The following is a 23,084-nucleotide window of genomic DNA, read 5'->3' on the forward strand; positions in this document are numbered from 1 at the left end:
CCTACCTAAAGACCCACCAGGCTACCTACCCACCCACCCAGCTACCTAACCACCCACCTACCCACCCACCAGGCTACCTACCCACCAGGCTACCCACCCACCCGGCTACCCAGCCACCCACCAGGCTACTTACCCACCCGGCTAAGGGCTGCCTACCTACCTACCCACCAGGCTACCTATCCACCCAACCACCCATGGGAGCTGCGCGCTGGATGGAGGCTGGGACAGGAGGTCTGCTGCTGCAGGTGAGTAAATGGTTTTTTTTATTATTTATTTTAGCAGGTGTATGTTCTGGGCAGGTCTGCCACATGATTGCGTGTATGTTCTGGGCAGGTCTGCCACATGATTGCATGTATGTTCTGGGCAAATTTGCTACATGATTGCATGTGTTTTCTGGGCAAATCTGCCGACATGATTGCACGTATTTTCTGGGCATATCTGCCGACATGATTGCACGTATTTTCTGGGCATATCTGCCGACATGATTGCACGTATTTTCTGGGCATATCTGCCGACATGATTGCACGTATTTTCTGGGCATATCTGCCGACATGATTGCACGTATTTTCTGGGCATATCTGCCGACATGATTGCACGTATTTTCTGGGCATATCTGCCGACATGATTGCACGTATTTTCTGGGCATATCTGCCGACATGATTGCACGTATTTTCTGGGCATATCTGCTCACATTATGTGTATTTTCATGAGAAAACCTGCTCACATTATGTGAATTTTCTGGGGAAAGGGTCACCAAAACCTGGGCCCACTGTCTTTGCGTTGCACTTTTCAAGGGAACCTGAGGTGAGAATAATATTGAGGCTGCCATATTTCTCTCCTTTTAAGCAATACCAGTTGCCTGGTTGCCGTTCTGGTCCTCTGCCTCTTATTCTTTCAACCATAGACCCTGAACAAGCATGCAGCAGGTCAGGGGTTTCTGACAATATTGTCAGAACTGAGAAGATTAAGCTGCATGCTTGTTGCTGGTGTAATTCAGTTTATTACTGCAGCCAAATAGATCAGCAGGGCCGCCAGGCAACTAGTATTGTTTAAAAGGAAATAAATATGGCAGCCTCCATATCACTCTCACCCCGGGATCACTTTAAATTACAGTTAGCTCCGCCCTTATCCGGTCATTGCCACGCCCATTTTTTGCCGCGGCGCTACGCGCCGCAGGTTCTATCCACACCCATTTTTTGCTGCGGCGTGCTTCGCGCGTCGTAGGTTATAGCCACGCCCATTTTTTGCCGCGGCGCGCAGGTCAGGGGGGCCCACAATTGATATTTTGCACAGGGGCCCACTGCTGCCTGTGTCCGCCACTGAGTGTGGATGCTGTTTTTATTTGAGGTGCATAGTGGCAGCAGGTGCTGTATGGCATACAGAGCTGGATCATCCACAAAGCAAACCTAGGCAGCTGCCTAGGGCCTGGAAAGAGTCTAGGGGCCTGGTGGATAAAAACTTACACCAAATCTAACTAAATAAGCCAGGTGACCTGCAATGTGAAGGACATGATACCTTAAATTGTTCTGTGGGGACGTGATGTCCGAACTTTTATTTGAGGTGCATAGTGTGGCAGCAGGTGCTGTATGCTATACAGAGCTGGATTGTCCACAATGCAAACTTAGGCAGTTGCCTAGGGCCTGGAGAGTGTCTAGATGCCTGGCGGATGCTAGCTCCCACCAAATCTCACTAACAAAGACAGGTGACCACCAGTGGAGGTTAAAAAGTGTCATCTGTGCCTAGGGCCCCATTTCATAGTAATTCTTTCCTGATGACTTATGGTTTATATCATATGCAAAGTGTTCTATCCTATGTGCGATCTTTATTTTTAAGTGTGTGTGTGTGTTTGTGCATATTGGTGACACAGGATTTCTTGCTTGGAGTGACAAAAAAAGGCTGTAAATGGTCCTGGGTACTGTTTTGCATTGAGCTGTGCAGGATAAGAAGCATGTAGTATTGCTTCTACAGACACAAACATGCCAGACATCTGGTTTCTTCTTTCCAGTCACACCCTGACATGCTGCCCTCCCTGCTCACTTTCTCTTGAGACACACAGCCAGCCCCTCTCTTCACGACTCCCTCCACCATCCCAGACACACTGCTCTCAACCAACAACCATCCCCCTTCACTATGCTCTGCACAGCTTTTGATTGGTCCAAACGGGAAGCTGAAATATAAACAAACAGAAGACAGGCAGCTCCAGACAGACTCAGTCCTTCCAATTTACACAGCAGAACCGGACTCGGAACCTTGATCAGGCCCTGCTGTACCACAGACACCTGACACACACTGCTGGGTGACATAGCGCAGCGCCTGACATGTAGTGCTGCACGAATCTGCTTTCAGCACCAGCAGTGGACAGCTCCTAGCAGGCAGCAGTAGGGCTACGTGTGCTTTGTGGAAGAGATCCATCCATACCCCATGTATTAACTAGTCAGTAATTAGGGGCTCTCGGAGCATATGGCTACTGATACAAAGAGCTATTATAGCGACTGACAAGGCATCAAGGGAAAAGAGTTAATTGGCACCAACACAACAGAGGCTTTTCATTGGGTGTGGACATAAAAGAATGCATATATAGGCAGGAATAACAATGACTGTGTTGGCTATGGTAGGCTAGGTTCCTTCTTCTAATATTGGCATCTTCTGTATCAGTAAACACGCTGTACGACGTGGAGAGGTGATGGGTGGTCGGATGAGCAGACAGAGCAGTCTGGAAGATGAGCAGGAGGATGGAATGGACCCGGGGCCCCTGAGAGGGGAGGCTACAGGCTCCAGAAGTGCCGATTTTGCAATCACATCGCTGATTCTGAACTCAGAACGAATCCCTGGTGTGCTAAGGAAGACCAAGCCAGCTCCATATGTGAGGAGGGCAGCGTGGATAAGAGACATCCAGGCTCTAATCCGGGACCACAAGCAGGAGCGGGCACTCCATATCCTCAAGTTGCTCCGCAAGGTGAGGAGCCCAGTGCTGCCTATGCTGGAAGTCAGCCTTCTGTTGCTTGTGGAGATCCATGTGGATATCTCGTTGTCAGCTCTTATTACACTTTTCCTACAGAAGATCCTGACAATAAATCATACAAAGCTATAGTTTTTCCACTAGAACTTTTTCTCTTTCTAGATAACCTTGGCCCTGAGTTTGGTAACCTTCTCCTTTTGCTGTTTCCCTAGGACCTGGGCCTGGAGGGCACTTTCCTCAATGATATTCTATATAGGCATGTCACCTTCCTCAACCTGGTAGATCCCATCTCCCATGAACTGCTGCTCAGTCTGGCAAGAGAACTACAATGTCCCAGGAAGGTAAGAGTTAAAGTCTTTTCACTATATCTGCACACAATAGCTACCGATTGTCTGCTTCTTTTGCTTGAAGCAGTCTGATAATGGAAACAGGTCCAGTGATTAGGGAATTAATCTGATTAAGAGTTTAATCTGATTTTGTTTTCTTCATAATGAAATTTCAGAAATAATTGCGTACATAACCTGTAATGTCATACATGTTTTCAGGACAGAGCAATTGTATTTCATTATAGTGGCCAGCAATTGCACAGATGTAAATATGTTTATGCATTGTGTCTAAGCCTGGCGTTGATATCAATAAGTCTGTTCAGTGTTTTTTTTCCCCTGGGCTTTCCACAGCTTGGAGAGAAAACCTTCCAGAAGCACCAGGACTGGTACTGAATATCAATGATAAGGACATGGAACAGTTAGGAAGGGTGGAGACTAGGAGGGGAATGACAGAGGAGGGACCCACACTGATAGGAGAGGTGGAGAAGAATCAAGCAGTGATGGGAACACAGGCAAGAAGAAAAGGAAAATAAATGATGTGGTCAAGAGCATTTGATTTGACTGACATGAATAGAATGGCGTATGTTGCATTAAATGATGGAATAATTGAAGAACACTTGATTGCAATAGTTGGTAGGGCAGCTTTGCAGGTCAGGGAGGCAGTGAATTATCCTTCCCTATTTATCTTACTCTGTCATTGTCTGTCTATGTGGCTTGAGGAGCTCAAAACACAGGGAACACATTTTACTTTGCCATAAAAACATTGTTTTCATAGACCTCATTAGGCCCGGATTTACATCACAGCAGCCTATAGGCACAGATGTCCTGGCACCCTAGACTTCACCCTCCATAAACCTACAGATCCCCCCCCCCCCCACTGAACTGCACAAGTGTGCTGGCTGGCCCAGATGTAATTTCACCCTTACTTCCCTTCCCGGTCTTAGGTTGCTACAGGTGCCCCTTAGCATTAGGTAGCCAGAGGTACTCTCAGTATTAAGTAGCTAGTGGTGCTTCCGACTAAAAGGAGATCTCGTCAGTGGAATGTCGAGAGCAGGGTTATAACCTCTCATTTATGTTCTGCTCAGGACTCTGCATAGGGAAGGAGGGAGGGAGGCACTAGGTAGTGGCCTGGCTAAGGAGCTGTGGGCCCCGATGCAAGTTTTACAATGGGGCCCCCAAGCACTCTATACATAACAATTGATACGGCACACCAAAACCTGCCAATGGCAACTACAGTGTCAGAGGTGCAAGAAGGGGATGGAAAATAGCTTGTTAATGATTACCAATATTCAAAGCATCTATAGAAGTGATTATTATGAGCACAGGACCAATAGAGAGCTAATTCTGCAGTTGAGGGAGGGCCACTCTGGCCCAAGGGCCCCGATGTGGTCGCAACCTCTGCAACCCCTATTGCTACGCCTCTGGCACTAGGGGAGGGGAGTGAGCCGCCTTTCCATCATCAGGCGCCTGTAGGCACGTGCCTGCAGTGTCTTATGGTAAATCCAGCCCTGGACCTCATTTTTAAATTAAAGTGGACCTGAACTCTTGCACAGGACAGAAGGAAAACAGAAAGAAATGCCCCATGTATGTATTTAGAGAGTTTAGCCTGTCTAATTCCCCTTCACCTGTGTCTAATCACAAGTTGTGATTTGATCTCTCCCCTGTGTCAGCTGACAGAGAGGCTAATTTGAAAGCACAGGATGTTAACAATATGTCTGCTGCCATGAAGGCAGGAAGTAGATACAAATCCTGCAGTATATCAGCTGTAACAAGAATTTTTTTTTTCTGTAAAGGTTATCATGCTGTTGCAGAGACAAAGTTCTGAGTTCAGGTTCACGTTAACAATATGCTCATCATATTATGCTACTGGAACTGAGACTGATGGAAAACTCAGTTCCATATTTAAATAAAATCTGTTCTAGGCAGGATATCTTCGCTTTTACAGATTTTAGGAAGAGTCAGTCAGCTAATAAAATGTGTATGAAGTGGAATATCTCAAGCAGCCAGGTGCAGATGGCAGATTTTCTACTGCATCAGGGAGAGGATGTGATTGTATCAGTCAGGCATTGAATTGTTAGTGTATGATGGACTTCTTCATCCCTTGAGAATCAGAGGAAGTTCTCTGATATCCTTGTAACTGTCAATGAACGCTGAGATCTATTTTTGGTTTGTAAAGTGATGATAGGACCCCTCCATTGCTATCTTTGCATTGGCAGTGGTCTTTTCCTTCACACATGCAACTGAAGAAATAAAAATAAGAAGAAGATAGTTAACGGGGTACTACTAGGGGTCTTGTCATTTTTTTAGGCTGGATTCAGAAGGTTGGTAGACACCATGGGATGTATGTACTAAACTTCGATAAGCAGAATAACCAGTGTAAAGTCGTACCGAATGATGAGTAGAGTGCAATGCAATACATTACTCGTGCAGTAAGACTTTATGCACGTTATTCTGCTCACCGCAGTTTAGTGATTACACCCCCATCTTACATCTTGATAGCTCACTTGCCATGTCACCAGCCAGAATGTGGTGATTTTCTTGTCAAATCATATTCTTTATGTCACGCACACACAGAATAACAAATACAAATTGCACACACTATACACTATGCATATGATATAAGCCATCAGAAAAGGATTACTATGAAATGAGGCCCTAGGCAATATAACTCGTTTTGCCCTCCAATGATGGTCACCTGGCTTATTGAGTTAGATTTGGTGGGGGCTTGCATTCACCAGGCCCTTTTCCACTAGCAATCGCTAGCGTTCGCGCTGAACGCTAGCGATTGCGATTCAGCAAATGTACAAGATTTTGTGGTGATTTCCTGACTTTGCGATCGCGATTTTGCTATGCTATGCACTGCATAACAAAATCGCGGCAATAATCGTTCCGCCGTGCGATCGCAATTAGGTAAAAAACAAATCGCAGTAGTGGGAATGACCTACCACGATTCCTATGTTAAAAGCAAACCGTAGTGATTTGGAAAATCTCTAGCGGTTTGCGATTTTGCGATTCAGCAATTGCAAATGCCGTAGTGGAAAAGGGCCCTTAGACTCTCTCCAGGCCCTAGGCAGCTGCCTGGGTTTGCCTTGTGGATGATTTAGCTCTGTATGCCATACAGCACCTGCTGCCACTATGCACCTCAAATAAAAACAGCATCCACACTACATGTTCCAACATCATGTCTCCACAGAACAATCTAAGGTATCATGTTCTTCACATTGCAGGATCAGATTATCAAGCGAGTCAGTCTTCATTTCAGAATACTTTTCACAAACATTATGGGATATGTAGATATGTTAGGATAGGATTGGAGTGGGTATATCATAACATTGAAGGGCTGATGTAGTGAGATTGTACAATAGTTTAGTGATTTATAACCCATTCTGGAGATAAGCACAGTGTGTTAGTAGTGTAAGTGAGAGAAGAGAAGTAGAATGGAGGGAGGAAGGGTGGTAGAGGGTCAGAATTGATAAAATGGATGAGTAGATATATATGAGTCAAATAGAGGCATGGTGGATAGTACTATTGTATTTTAGTGCTGAGTCCTAGATTTGAACATTGGCCAGGGCAAAATCTGCATGGAGTTATGGAGTCTATCTTCCCAATGGATTTCATTCAGACACTTCATAGTCTCCCTCATCTCAAAAACATACTAATAATAATAAGTCAACTGGTTTCTCCCAAAACAATGCTAGAGTGAAAATATTAGACTATGACTATGGTAGGATTAGATTGTGAGCTCCTTTGAGGACAGTCAGTGACATGTCTGTGATCTGTATAGTGCTGCAGAAGATGTCAATGCTATATAAATACATATTAATAATATGGAAGGAAATTAGACTATGACTATGGTAGAGATTAGATTGCGAGCCCCTCAGAGGACAGTCAGTGACATGACTATGTTCTTTGTAAAGTGCAGTGGAAAGTTTCAGTGCTATATAAATACATAATAATATATTGGTAGGACATTAGACTATGACTATGGCAGCCCACAGAGGGCTTGATTCACTAAACCGTGATAACTCAAATATCACACCTTATCAAAGATATCACAACTTATCAAAGTTAACACACCTTATCAGCGTAGCATAGCGAGCACTACGAACCCGCAGGGGCTCAGGGCAGGACGAATGCCATTGCCAATTAGCAGGCATAAGTTCATAGCGATTGCTATGTTACTCTGATAAGGCGTGTTAACTTTGATAAGGTGTGATATCTTTGATAAGGTGTGATATCTTTTATAAGGTGTGATATTTGAGTTATCACGGTTTAGTGAATCAAGCCCAGAGTGTGGTAAGTCCTTATGTAAACTGCTGGGAGTACCATTATCTAATTTTAAAGTACATTTTGTAGTGCAGGTTTTTCATAAGGTTACATACCAGTAAGGAAGGGGCTGAGGTTAAGCCCTAGGCAAGGGTGATTAAAGTTTGGCTTTAGGAATAAATGTATTATGTAGCCATTATAAATGGTACAGGAGTCTGTCATCGATGACGTCACCAAGCCGGGACACGACACTGAAGGCAGAGTGAGTGGGGATGCCGGCCAGAGCGGAGGGGAGCGACGATTGTGACCACGTATGCTCAATACGCTCCTTGCGGTGGATGCTACACACAGCCACAGGGACAAGAAAGGGCCCCAGAGTATTTGATGGTATAAAAAATATACACAATTCTCACATTTTACTTTAAGAGCTTTAGAAGCTGACTTCCACAAGTGACAGAGCCCTCATAAGAACACAGACCTGCTGCTACACTCACAGCAACTCACTATGCAGAAAGCAAAGTCTCACTGGGGCTCATATTAGTCTCAGCTGCTGCTCCTAGGTCCTGATTTTAGTATGCTGTCTTGTCCTCATGCAGGGAGTACACGTCTGTGTGTTTTCTGCACAGGAAAACTGAGAACCAATGTTATTTAATTGGCTAGTGCACACTTGAATGTGTTTTCCCCGTGCAGATAAAAACTGACAGCAATGAAGCACTGCATGCATTTTCTCTGTCAATTACATTAGCTTCTGTGATAAATCTGGGTGTTTTCACACATACAGACACACATGGTGAGCGGAAACGCATACAGAAAAACACAGACAGACAAGTGTGCTCCCAGCCACAGCTTCTTATTACACTCACTCTGTCCACCTCTATAGGAGCAGAACTGGCTCTGCAGACTTTCCAACATCACTACAGTACACAGCACTTGGGGAGGGGGTGGAGAGGTTGAGGGCAAGGCCTGTACACAAGGCCCTGCGGAACATCGAATAGAGACTGTCTACAAATCTTTATCTACGAAACTTTGTATGATTTCTTATCAGTGGCTGAGCAGATGCAGTCATTAGAACACTTGTGCAGAGAGCCGAAAGCTTTTTCTGTCTGCACCCTTAGTTGTCAGTCTCTCAGGACTGCCAGAAAATTTAAAGAGAACCTGTACAGAGTACAATTATTTAATATAAACACATGAGGTAACTTCAAATGAACATTACATAGTTACCTTGCCATCAGTTCCTCTCAGAAGCTCACCATTTTCTTCTGACAATAATCCCTTCCAGTTCTGACAACATTTTGTCAGAACTGAAATATATCAGTTGCTGTCAGTTACAGCTGAGAGGACAACTGATGTGTCCATGTTTCCCTATGGCTCAAGTGGGTGATATTACAGTTTAACAGTGTGCTGACCAGGAAGCTGTTTTGGGGTAATAGCTATTTTCAAAATGGAGGACGGAGAATTCCATTGATCACAGTGGAAAAAACAGGACGCAGGAGAGGAAAAATAGTTTGAGGAGTAGACTACACAGGAGGTAAGTATGACTTGTGTATGTTTATTTTGACTTTTAATGTTCAGTTCAGGTTTTCTTTAAGGGGCCTTTTTAGACAGCTGTGCTCTCTAGGCACCTGTAGTGCCAGTGGTTTGAAATGCCTGTGATTAGGACAGATAAAGAGGTTTCGACTACATTAAATTTATGAATAAAACTATCAATCAGGGATGTTCCTGAAACATCTGTGAAGCGGATCCCCCCCTCCCCTTCCCGCACACAGGAGAGATTTTCTCTAATTTCCTGTTCTACCTGTCAGTTGTACCTGTCAGATAGAAAGGGGGTTAAAGCTTATTAACAGAAATTCAGAAATACATTTTCAGATACTTTTTCAGAATGTTTTCCACACTCATTCAGAATATCCACTGTCACGATCTTACCTTTTCTGCATTCCAGCAACAGAGCTGCCACTAACAGCTCTCAGCAGCCAGTCACGCAAAACAAGGATGACATCCCTGATGTCCCTTTGGGTATGCACTTGCATGGGACCTTTGTTGTTGCTAGGCATCGGCGTATTCCCTTCGGCATCCGGCTGCATTCAGGAAGTGATTGTGCTCTGCAGTAGAGCCAATCTCTGGTGATGGGAGCATCTGTCATTGGGGGTGAGTTGTGTGGCTACTTCTGATTGGCTTGGCTGATTCTGGTATTTAAAGCTCTGCTAAGAGTCACTAGTTGCCTGTGATAGTGTTAGTTACTGGAGCTAGCTGCTGGATGTGTTATCTGTTTGATTACTGTTGTGACCTACTGTGACCTACTGCCTGAAACTGATTTACCCTTTGATTGCTGCCTGGACTGACCTATTGCCTGAAGCTGGTTTACCCTTTACTTACAGCCTGCACTGACCTATTGCCTGTATTCGACTACTCTTTGGATTATCCCTTGGTATTGACACTGGAATCCCTCTGTATGACCCCTAGCCGGGGCTGGTTCTAGCTACAATGGGGCCCTGGTGCAAAAGTAACTTCTCCATGTTATAGAGCCACCATATTTTATCTAAAAGGACCGTGGGGAGGGGTAGAGGGCCTTTCCAAAATGTAGCAATAAGGCATCGGTTAGCCGCACAGAACAAGGCAACCAATTTATTCTGGTATTTGTTGAGGTTGGCTTATTTTTTGCGGAAAAGTGCCATCTCTATGCCTTTGAGGATTTGGACTATAATTCTGCTTTAAAGGAAGAAAAGTAGGGTTTTGTAAAGAGAAGACTTGCTAAAGTACCATTAGACATTAGAAGCTTGTCATCCAATGCATTCTCAAGTTCAAACAGCCCCTTGAGTCTCTTAAGATCAAAACTAAGAATCTCAAGATCATCTTTCAGAATGTAAATACTGTATAATGAGGACATTTCAACATTACTAATTTGGATATTGCTGTTTTGCCTTCCACCTAAATGCAGATTATATTCAGATCTATCTCTCTGCTTCTGGTCTTTCTGCTTTAACTTCTCGCATCCTTAAATTCTATCTCCTCTTTCATTCCCTCTTCTAACTATGCCTGCCTGCCTGACATAACAGATAACATTCCAGTAACCTGAATCCCTTAAAGCGAACCTGTAAGAAAATAAAGAGCCCCTTGGAGGTACTTACCTCAGGATGGGGAGCCTCTGGATCCTAATGAGGCTTCCCCATCCTCTTCAGCCGCAAGCTATCTCGTGCTGGCAGCACCCGAAAAATCCACCCACAAACTTGTTGGTGCTGTGCGCAGGCGCAGTAGTGGCTGCAACGCACGGCAATATTTACCAACTACGTTTTGCGCAGTAGTGGATTTCTGATGGGCACTGGCAGAAATAGCCAAGCACGGTCGGTTTCGCTCTTCTGCGCAGCCACGAGTCGCCTGCGACTACGCAATAGAGCGAACGCACTCAGACTCGCCTATTTCAGCCAGAGCCCATAGGAAAGCCTCTACTGCGCCTGAACAGGAGCACAAATGGTAAATATTGACATATGTGCTGTTCGGGGGCTGCCAGTGCTGGATCACCGAGGCTTAGGAGGATGGGGAAACTTCAGTAGAATCCAGAGGCTTCCCCCTCCTGAGGTAAGTACCGTATTTGCCACCATATAAGAATGCACCTTTTCTCCCCAGAATATGGGGAGAAAAAGTCCCTGCGTCTTATATGGTGAATGTAGGGAATCCCTAACTTACGAACACACGCCGCTACGAACTGCTGACCCACCACCAAGTCAGGTATTCCCTGCATTGGCTCCCTGTGTGTCCACTCCCCACCCCCAGTGTGTATAAGATTCCCCGTGTCTCCGCTTCCCCCCCCCCCCTCCCTGTGTTTCCTGATCCCCCTGTAGAAGTAGAAGTGTAGAGGCAGCAGAGAGGCATTAACTAATCTAGCAGCTCCTGTGTGGATTGCAGACCGCTTCTCTTCCACGTGACTCCCCCTAGTAACGGCTTCTGCTGATCATGTCATGCTGCGATGGTCAGCTGCTAGTCCAGCTGACCATCAACAGGATAATATATATGCATAGAAGGCCCAGGTCTGGCAGACCGTTCCACAAATCTATTGTAGAATTCTATGCAGTATTTTAGTACATTTTGTATTGACTATGTTCTGAACTAATATTTTAGTGTAACTGTGACAAAGCAAGTTTAAATTACGATCAACCATTTCACAACAAATAACTGAGAGGAAATGGCAAAAAGCAATATTTAACTAAAGAAGATATACATTAAAGTAAGAGTAAGTCATTTATATGACATTGCAAGTCAGCAACAATTAGTGACCACTGTGAGTGAATGAACAGCTTTCAGTTACACCGGAGATCCATGCATAATAGCTTCCCTGGGTAAAGAGACTGACAGCGTCTGTGATATTGGAACAACCCGTGGATTGTCACCCTAAGCATTGTCTGTTGGGTATTTTTGCGAAAATACGTTTACTAAGTTTGAATGTACAGTGCTTAGAGAAACCTTGTTTTTGGCACGCAGGACTATTACTTTGAAATGGCATCAGCGCCACGCCGCCACCCCTTCTTACTGATTGGGTAAAAAGTACTTATTAAACTGGTATACACACACAGGGGCTGCCCACAGAAGTACACTAAAGTGTGGTCTAAGTGGCAAGGTTCACCAGTTACTGCACATGGTAATACCTCTATGTAACCACGCTAGTTATAGAATGAAGCTGAGTCATGAGGAACACTTGAATAGTTACATTTAAACATCTGATATGCTAGATATTTTCTTGGTAATACACGTGATTTTCTTTCTTGTATATAGTTATCAACATTACTAGATAATGTTTTTAGTACATACGGCAGTTATACTGAGACGTGCACTTTATAGACCTGCCTTGAAAAGGCCACACGCTATTTTAGCTGCTGCCCTTTTCAACAGGATGCGGGCGGGTGTGATAGAATAAGCATCGGTGGACGGTGGTTAAGGTTAGGCACCACCGGGGGGGAGGGAGGAGTTAAGGTTAGGCATCCACCAGGAAAGGTTAGGTTAGGCACCACTGGCGGGGGAGAGGAAGTTAAGGTTAGGCAATAATAAAATTAATAAATGCACGCTAAAATTGCTGCCTGCACATGGCAATTTTACTGGTGATTCATGAATATTCCCTGGACATATATGGTCATCCAGAATATGTGCATGTAGACACAATCCAACATCCCTCAAGGCACTGCAGCCTGATATGACGCATGTGGTTACAGTGGATGAACATGTGCACATTGCACGTTGGCTGTCTGTAATCATTGAAGTGAAATGGGTGGCAGGATTAACATCTCTTGGCTTGGTAAGGTAATTTCATCAAAAATGATCGTGCTCCTTTAGTTACTATTTTTATTCTGAGATTTATCCATAAACTTTTCAAAATGCTAGTAAAAAATATTGGGACAATCCCCCCATGATGGACTAGTCCAAAACCTGTCACTTCTGACAGATTTCTACTACCTACTGTAAGTGACAGCAACATAGGAGAAAAGTAATTTTTGGCTCATTTTACTCTGGAAAAAAACATACTTCTTATTTGTTTATGTTTGCACATATTTTACATTTTACAATGTTTCACCATAGTGCCCCTTTAAGTGGCTTCCAGGCTTGCCAGTCCATAATGTAAATCACCTTAACAAAATTGTTCAACATTGACTTCCACCTTTGGGTTGTTTTTAGGCATAATTTCAAACAAATGTCTGGAAATCTGCTCTCCAGTGTTTCCTTGGCAACCCTGAATTTCTCCTTGCACTTACCAACCCCTAAGCCAAGCCTAGTGGTGGGTGCAAAATGTCTTAATCCTGTTATAGAAATTGTATGCAACAAACTGGATAGAATTTATTAAACAGTATGCTGCTGCGCTCCTTCTCAATATCTTTCACGGTTTCCTTCTTTATGTATTGCTCTGCCGCTGTTATCTATCTGATAAACATACACATTTCACAGTGCAACCTGCTACCATCAACACACCTGGTTATCCTCCACCTTAGTGCACCTCCATGGTCATGCACCTCCACCACCTGCACCTACAAGCCTGGCTGTTCACTCATTACCCGGACTGGACACCAAAAAGACAATTTTCCAACACCTTTTAATCTCCATGCTTCTACGACACACCACCCACTTCCTCCGTAGTTCCAGGCACAATGGTCTCAATTCACTAAGCTTTACCAAACATTTTATCGAACATTTGATAATTTACCTCATGGGTAAAATCTAATTTTGAATTCACTAAGGTGGTATAGATTTATTGAACGTTTTTATCGATAAAACATTTGATAAACATATAACACCTTAGTGAATTCAAAATTGGGTTTTTCCCATGAGGTAAATTATCAAATGTTCGATAAGATGTTTGATAAAGCTTAGTGAATTGAGGCCAATGTCAGAAAGCCCCAACAGTGATTTCCTCCACCCCATACCTGTCTAAACTGTCTTAAGTGACAGGACAGCATGTGTGGCTTTAGTAAACGTCATGCTGCTTGGATTCTGTGGCCTCTCACCCAGGGTGTACACATTCCGACTGCTTTTTGTCTTCTTCCAGGGGCGTAGCAATAGCCATAGTAGCCATAGCAGCTGCTATGGGGCCCTGGAGCATAGGGTGCCCAGAGGGTACTTAACCACTTGCCGACTGCCCACTGTATATTGGCGGTGGCAAAGTGGCATGCCCAGGACCACGTAACACACATTGGCGTCGGGTCCTGGGTCTCTTCTGGGCCGGGGCCGGCAATAGGCTCCGCCCACCCGCGACGACAGCATTCGGAAGTGCCGGCGGGTTGTTAACCCCACAATCGCCGCATACAAAGTGTATAATACACTTTGTAATGTATACAAAGTGTATTATACAGGCTGCCTCCTGCCTTGGTGGTCCCAGTGTCCGAGGGACCACCAGGGCAGGCTGCAGCCACCCTAGTCTGCACCAAACACACTGATCCTGCCCCCCCTCTCCTCTGATCGCTGACAAGACACCCCTCAGACCCCCCCTGCCCACCCCTCAGACCCCTGTTTACACCCAATCCCTCCCCTAATCACCCATCAATCACTCCCTGTCACCACTATTTTTTTAGTTTAGGTCCTAACTGCCCCCTGGGGGCTCCTGATCACCCCCCCTCTCAGATTCTCCCCAGACCCTCCCCCCCCCTGTGTAATGTATGCATCTATCCCCCCTGTAATAACCCACTGATAACCTGTCAATCACCCGTCAATCACCCCCTGTCACTGCCACCCATCAATCAGCCCCTAACCTGCCCCTTGCGGGCAATCTGATCACCCACCAACACCATCAGATCACCTGCAGACCCGACGTCAGATCACCTCCCAAGTGCATTGTTTACATCTGTTCTCTCCTCTAAACACCCACTAATTACCCATCAATCACCCATCAATCACCCCCTATCACCACCTGTCACTGTTACCCATCAGATTAGACCCTAATATGCCCCTTGCGGGCACCCAATCAACCGCCCACACGCTCAGATTGCCCTCAGACCCCCCCTTATCAATTTGCCAGTGCATTATTTACATCTGTTCTTCCCTGTAATAACCCACTGATCACCTGTCAATCACCCATCAATCACCACCTGTTACTGCCACCCATCAATCAGCCCCTAACCTGCCCCTTGCGGGCAATCTGATCACCCACCCACACCATCAGATCGCCCGCAGACCCGACGTCAGATCACCTCCAAAGTGCATTGTTTACATCTGTTCTCTCCTCTAAACACCCACTAATTACCCATCAATCACCCCCTGTCACCACCTGTCACTGCTACCCATCAGATCAGACCCCTATCTGCCCCTAGGGCACCCAATCACCCGCCTACACCCTCAGAACACCCTCAGACCCCAGCCCTGATCACCTCGCCAGTGCATTGCTTGCATCTATTCCCCTCTCTAATCACACCTTGAGACACCCATCAACCACCTCCTGTCACCACCTGTCACCCCCTAGCACACCTACCCATCAGATCAGGCCCTAATTTGCCCCGTGTGGGCTCCTGATCACTCGACCAAACTCTCAGATCCCCCTCAGACCCCTTCCGATCACCTCCCCAGTGCATTGATTGCATCTATTTTCCCCTCCAATCACCCCCTGAGACACCCATCAATCACCTCCTGTCACCCCCCTAGCACTCCTATCCATCAGATCAGGCCCAATACAACCTGTCATCTAAGAGGCCACCCTGCTTATGACCGGTTCCACAAAATTCGCCCCCTCATAGACCACCTGTCATCAAAATTTGCAGATGCTTATACCCCTGAACAGTCATTTTGAGGCATTTGGTTTCCAGACTACTCCTCACGGTTTTGGGCCCCTAAAATGCCAGGGCAGTATAGGAACCCCACAAGTGACCCCATTTTAGAAAAAAAGACACCCCAAGGTATTCCGTTAGGTGTATGACGAGTTCATAGAAGATTTTATTTTTTTATCAAAAGTTAGCGGAAATTGATTTTTTATTGTTTTTTTCACAAAGTGTCATTTTCCACTAACTTGTGACAAAAAATAAAACCTTCTATGAACTCACCATACACCTAACGGAATACCTTGGGGTGTCTTCTTTCTAAAATGGGGTCACTTGTGGGGTTCCTATACTGCCCTGGCATTTTAGGGGCCCTAAACCGTGAGTAGTCTAGAAACCAAATGCCTCAAAATGACCCGTGAATAGGACGTTGGGCCCCTTAGCGCACCTAGGCTGCAAAAAAGTGTCACACATGTGGTATCGCCGTACTCAGGAGAAGTAGTATAATGTGTTTTGGGGTGTATTTTTACACATACCCATGCTGAGTGGGAGAAATATCTCTGTAAATGACAATTTTTTGATTTTTTTTACACACAATTGTCCATTTACAGAGCTATTTCTCCCACCTAGCATGGGTATTTGTAAAAATACACCCCAAAACACATTATACTACTTCTCCTGAGTACGGCGATACCACATGTGTGACACTTTTTTGCAGTCTAGGTGCGCTAAGGGGCCCAACGTCCTATTCACAGGTCATTTTGAGGCATTTGCTTTCCAGACTACTCCTCACGGTTTAGGGCCCCTAAAATGCCAGGGCAGTGTAGGAACCCCACAAGTGACCCCATTTTAGAAAGAAGACACTCCAAGGTATTCCGTTAGTAGTATGGTGAGTTCATAGAAGTTTTTATTTTTTGTCACAAGTTTGTGGAAAATGACACTTTGTGAAGAAAAAAATAAATTTACGCTAACTTGTGACAAAAAATAAAATCTTCTATAAACTCACCATACTACTAACGGAATACCTTGGGGCGTCTTCTTTCTAAAATGGGGTCACTTGTGAGGTTCCTAAACTGCCCTGGCATTTTAGGGGCCCCAAACCGTGCGGAGTAGTCTAGAAACCAAATGCCTCAAAATGACCTGTGAAATCCTAAAGGCACTCATAGGATGTTGGGCCCCTTAGCGCAGTTAGGGTGCAAAACAGTGCCACACATGTGGTATCGCCATACTCAGTAGAAGTAGTATAATGTGTTTTGTGTTGTATTTTTACACATACCCATGATGAGTGGGAGAAATATCTCTGTAAATAGACAATTGTGTGTAAAAAAAAATAAAAAAATTGTCATTTACAGAGATATTTCTCCCACCCAGCATGGGTATATGTAAAAATACACCACAAAACACATTATACTACTTCTCCTGAGTATGGCGGTACCACATGTGTGGCACTTTTTTGCACCCTAACTGCGCTAAGGGGCCCAAAGTCCAATGAGTACCTTTAGGATTTCACAGGTCATTTTGAGAAATTTGGTTTCAAGACTACTCCTCACGGTTTAGGGCCCCTAAAATGCCAGGGCAGTATAGGAACCCCACAAGTGACCCCATTTTAGAAAGAAGACACCCCAAGGTATTCCGTTAGGGGTATGGTGAGTTCAAAGAAGATTTTATTTTTTGTCACAAGTTAGCGGAAATTGATTTTTATTGTTTTTTTTCACAAAGTGTCAATTTCCGCTAACTTGTGACAAAACAAAAATCTTCTATGAACTCACCATACTCCTAACAGAATACCTTGTGGTGTTGTCTTTCCAAAATGGGGTCACTTGTGGGATTCCTAAACTGCCCTGGCATTTTAGGGGCCCTAAACCGTGAAGCGTAGTCTTGAAACCAAATGTCTCAAAACGACCTGTGAAATCCTAAAGGTACTCATTGGACTTTGGGCCCCTTTGCGCAGTTAGGGTGCAAAAAAGTGCCACACATGTGGTATCGCTGTACTCAGGAGAAGTAGTATAATGTGTTTTGGGGTGTATTTTTACACATACCAATGCTGGGTGGGAGAAATCTCTCTGTAAATGGACAATTGTGTGTAAAAAAAAATAAAAACATTGTCATTTACAGAGATATTTCTCCCATCCAACATGGGTATGTGTAAAAATACACCCCAAAACACATTATACTACTTCTCCTGAGTACGGCAATACCACATGTGTGGCACTTTTTTGCAGCCTAACTGCGCTAAGGGGCCCAAAGTCCAATGAGCACCTTTAGGCTTTACAGGGGTGCTTACAATTTAGCACCCCCCAAAATACCAGGACAGTAAACACACCCTACAAATGACCCCATTTTGGAAAGTAGACACTTCAAGGTATTCAGAGAGGGGCATGGTGAGTCCGTGGCAGATTTCATTTTTTTTTTCTCACAAAGTGTAATTTTCTGCTAACTTGTGACAGAAAATAAAATCTTCTATGAACTCACCATGCCTCTCAGTGAATACTTTGGGATGTCTTCTTTCCAAAATGGGGTCATTTGGCAGGTATTTATACTATCCTGGAATTTTAGCACCTCATGAAACATGACAGGTGCTCAGAAAAGTCGGAGATGCTTCAAAATGGGAAAATTCACTTTTTGCACCATAGTTTGTAAACTTTTACCCAAACCAATAAATATACACTGAATGTTTTTTTTTTTAATCAAAGACATGTAGCACAATAAATTTGGACAAAATGTATACAGAAATTTTACTTTATTTGACAAATTTTATCGCAGAAAGTTAAAAAAATCATTTTTTTTACAAAATTCATGTCTTTTTTGATGAATATAATAAAAACTAAAAATCGCAGCAGCAATCAAATAGCACCAAAAGAAAGCTGTATTAGTGACAAGAAAAGGAGATAAAATTCATTTAGGTGGTAGGTTGTATGACTGAGCAATAAACCGTTAAAGCTGCAGTGGTCTGAATGGAAAAAAAGGCTCTGGTCCTTAAGGGGTTTTATGACTGCAGTCTTTAAGTGGTTAAAGGATACCCGAAGTGACATCTGACATGATGAGTTAGATGTGTATGTACATTACCAAGCACACAAATAACTAGGCTGTGTTCCTTTTTTTCTTTCTCTGCCTGAAAGAGTTAAATATCAGGTATGTAAAGGTGGCCATACACTCGTTAGATTAGCAGCAGAGAAATCATCAGATAGATTTCTGATCTATCTGATGTGTTTAGGAACATTTTTTACTAGGAACAGTTTTCCAATAGATTTCAGTATGAAATCTATTGAAAATCGATCTAATGGAATTTTTTGCCATCAGATTTCCATTAGGGCCAATGCAAAATGATAAGCAATCTCAACAGATCGACCTAGATTTTCCAGCATGTCAGATCGATTGAAATTGATCAAAATCGGCCGCAAATCGATAGATTGGTCAATCGATTTGCGATTGATTGATTTCAATCGATCGGCCGCTGATCGGCTCAGTGTATGGGCACCTTTAGTGGCTGACTCAGTCCTGACTCAGACAGGAAGTGACTACAGTGTGACCCTCAATTATAAAAAATTCCAACTATAAAACACTTTCCTAGCAGAAAATGGCTTCTGAGAGCAGGAAAGAGATAAAAAGGTGAATTTCTTTCAGTGAGGGTCACACTGTAGTCACTTTCTGCCTGAGTCAGGACTGAGTCAGCCACTTACATACCTGATATTTAATTCTTTCAGGCAGAGAAAGAAACAAAAGGAACACAGTATAGTTATTTGTGTGCTAGGCACTGTACATACACATGTCTATCTCATCATGTCACATGTCACTTTGGGTATCCTTTAATGTATTCACCATTAACTTGCATGTATTTATCCACCCTCTGACTTTGTCTCAGTGCCCATGAACTATGTGCAATGTAAATTGCATGAGAATGTAAATTGCCCAATTTACTCATATCCATAGGGTAGTGTAACGATTGTGGAACTTTCTCCGTGATCAGCGCACAACGCGTGCGCTGACACGGCGGAAAATCCTCCACAAGCGTATATTTGCAGGCACCCAGCAAAAGGTGCTACGCACCTGTAGAGGAAAATTCCTGTCGGCAGATGGCGCTGAGGAGTGCAGAGGAACCAATCCTGTGTACCTCCACAAATGCCAGACAGGAATTGTACGAAGCGCAGAACGCAATCGCAAGAGAGGCGATTGCGAATGAGAACGAGCAAAGAGACAGGTTGTATGTGTGTGCGCCAATCCAGTCGCCACCCCGCGACCGCGCACACACAACAGCAGATATGAAATAGGAACGCGATCGCGAGAGGTGCGATCGCCAGACGTGACACAAGGCAGATCAGGACAGAATACGAGGTTAGCAAAGGCACAGCAAATAATACAATGAGAAGATACGGAAAATAACAAACGCTAGCTAACCGCGAACACCGCACTCATTCGCAACTGTGCACGCGGTTATGCGCGATCTCCACGTGATAAGCACAATAGAGACAAGCACGCCTAACTAACCATTAACAGACAAACATGAAACAGAGGACGCGAGCACTTGCTTAACGGTTACCTCACCGAGCCTCCAGCAAGCCTAGCGGACAAGACAGACACACGAAAACAGGGACAAGTGAGAGATGGGATCCACAGCACTAGCGAAAAGTGGCTAGCGCGATCCAGGTACAGAGTAGCAGAACAGAAGGATCCCCAGCGCTAGCGAAAAGTGGCTAGCGCGATCCCAGAAGACAGAACAGAAGGATCCCCAGCGCTAGCGAAAAGTAGCTAGCGCGATCCCAGGAGACAGAACAGAAGGATCCCCAGCGCTAGCGAAAAGTAGCTAGCGCGATCCCAGGAGACAGAACAGAAGAGATAGCTGGTAGCAACCGCTGCACCAGCTATACTCCAAGAACAGAGATCAGAACCATTTCCTGTCGACCACCTTTGGGACAGGACAATGGCAACAGGCAAGACAAGACAGAACAGGCAATACAGATAATACAACCTGACTGGGCTAGAAGGGGAGCCTAAAGCAACCCCCAGGAATTAACTATACTAGATAGCAATGACTGACACTCCTGCAGTGTCCATCAGGAACAGACCATGGAAAGGAAATGACCAGCAAAGCCTTCTGGGAAACATAAAGCTCTTATAGTGCCAGTCATCAGAGAAGGCAGGTAGGGGATTTGCATGTATGTATGCAAATTCCCCAGCAAGAGAACAGACCAGAAACTTGCAATGGAAAGACAGGTCTCTGTTCCAGAGACTTGCAGCCCACAGACTAGAGGAATGGACAAACAGCTGTCTGCCTGTGCAGCCAGCTGAGCGGATCATCACAGTACCCCCCCCCCCCCCCTCTAGGTATGGATTCCAGACATCCCTCAAAACTGGTATCATCACAAAACTCTAACTGAAGACTCATGAAGGTCGGGACAGCCTGACAAGGCCAATTCCAGAGTCAGTCCATCCGAAACCGACCTCATCGGAAGCAGAAGCCACCGAAACATGCCCATCAGCACTACAAGTCTCAGCGTAACACCCATCAGGACTGTGGACACCAGAGAAGAAGCCATCGACACCCTCCAGACAATACCCATTACCTTCCAAGGAGCGTCCAAGAATACCAAATCTGCCGCAATACCTGTTCGAAGTGTTCCTTACAACACCAAAGCCATTGCTGATCGTATTCAGGGCACCAAGCAAAACCTTTCCCGGAATCTCCCAGAACGCCTTGAAGCTCCGCAGAGATCCCAAGAAGCCAGAACGCTCACCAGGCTCACATGGAGAACCACCAAGAACCCCCATGGAACCTATGATCATTCCAGACTCAAAATTAGCAGGACACCCATCAAGATCAGGACTTTCAGGGACCACTTCTGGGCATGCAAGCAGGCAGGCTATATCAGAACATGTCTCCTCTCCACTGAGGAAGCATCTGAGTATGCTGGTAACCGAGGCACACTTGGGCTTTCTGGGTCACAGAGCACATCGGGGTACACTAGTACAGGAGAAACCTCAGGACATGTCGGGGAACTGCCAACCTCAGAGTCCGACACGACAAGACCAAAACCAGTACCGGGCAGAAAATCATCACGAGTAAAGGTCACAGGTACTGGTCTTTCAAAAGAAGACTCGGACTCAAATTCAGAATTTTCTGTAACTGTAATATCATCATTGACTACACATGAATGAAGCTCCACAAGAGCTGCAAAAGTAGTCAGCAAGGCAGCAATGCCTACTGAAGTGAGCAACACCTCAGAAGGACCTGGGGGGCAGGAGACATCTCCTACAAGTTCTGCACCCTTTGGGAGGAACTCGGAGACCTTCAGATCATCAAACAAGACCTCAGGAACATCATTTTTCAAGTTTTCTAAGAAGGATTCTGTACTATCCATGTTACAGGGCAAAACTGGAACTTTATTTTGAGAACAGGGCAGATATCCCAGGGAAGGTTCCACCATAAACTGAGACTGAATTTCATCATCATGAGTGGAACCTACAGGAATATTTACTGGACCACACACTGACTCCCTAACTTTAATCTCGCTGCACCCAGAATTCTGAGTAGTAGTCAAACTAGCATGCAACTCCAAAACTGCAGAAAGACAGGTAAAAATAGCAGCAATACCTAAACGAGCCTCTAGGGGCAGGGCAGGAGATATTGTACAAGGCAATATTGACTCATCCAGAGTACAGGGTGGAGAGTCAGAACTTTCCTCAAAGCAAGAAAGGGACTCCCAAATGTCAGTGTGATTGGACATCGTTTTGTTATTCGTGGTACAGGGCAGGCTCAGAGAAAGCGTCTCTGAATAAGGCAAAGAAGGTTCAGCATCAGATTCGCAAAACCGAAGCGCTGTCTCACTCTTAGATTCGGCTAACAATGTCGAATCCGAGGAATCAGAACGCAAAACCTGCGAATCAAAATTCACTTTAGGTTGTGAAACTGATGCTTCCATAGCACAAACCTCCGCGATCTGCGGAGCAGACTGCAAGGCATCTAGGACCGAAACACTGGAGCAACTGTCTCCAGGCAACGGGCCCTTACAGGTGAGAACAGGGTGAGACAGGGAATAATTTGCAGAAGAAATAGCGACATCAACAGGATAAACTTTATTAGGCATATTAATTTTACTTTTGACGCTGCACAGTCGAGAAACTTTCCCCATAGCAGGGTCACAGATGGAAGATCTCAAAGATCTGTTTCTAAATGACAAAGGATCCCACACATCCTTGAGGAAACCGGCAGACTCATGCCGATCACAATCTGCAGGAACATCCGAGAAACAGGCATCAGATCGCACAGATTCAAACTGCACACTGTCAGGAGAGAATCCTTCAGGATTCGCACAGGAA

The 23,084-nt window shown here is 44.8% G+C and overlaps 2 protein-coding genes across 4 annotated transcripts in view; one reads left to right on the plus strand and one right to left on the minus strand.

Annotated features, from left to right (window-relative positions):
- GGT1 (gamma-glutamyltransferase 1) overlaps nucleotides 1-23,084 on the minus strand; it is a 222,987-nt gene that overhangs the window by 183,051 nt on the left and 16,852 nt on the right. The gene's annotated exons all lie outside the window — the stretch shown is intronic.
- LRRC75B (leucine rich repeat containing 75B) overlaps nucleotides 1-23,084 on the plus strand; it is a 97,768-nt gene that overhangs the window by 56,086 nt on the left and 18,598 nt on the right. For all 3 annotated transcript variants that reach the window (XM_068238315.1, XM_068238313.1, XM_068238309.1), the window contains 2 exons: nucleotides 2,656-2,956; nucleotides 3,172-3,300. In XM_068238315.1, coding sequence (XP_068094416.1) covers nucleotides 2,684-2,956; nucleotides 3,172-3,300 — 402 coding nt within the window. In that variant the 5' untranslated portion in view covers nucleotides 2,656-2,683. The remainder of the gene's footprint in view (nucleotides 1-2,655; nucleotides 2,957-3,171; nucleotides 3,301-23,084) is intronic.

This window comes from Hyperolius riggenbachi, chromosome 1 (assembly GCF_040937935.1).
Source record: "Hyperolius riggenbachi isolate aHypRig1 chromosome 1, aHypRig1.pri, whole genome shotgun sequence".
NCBI lineage: Eukaryota > Metazoa > Chordata > Amphibia > Anura > Hyperoliidae > Hyperolius > Hyperolius riggenbachi.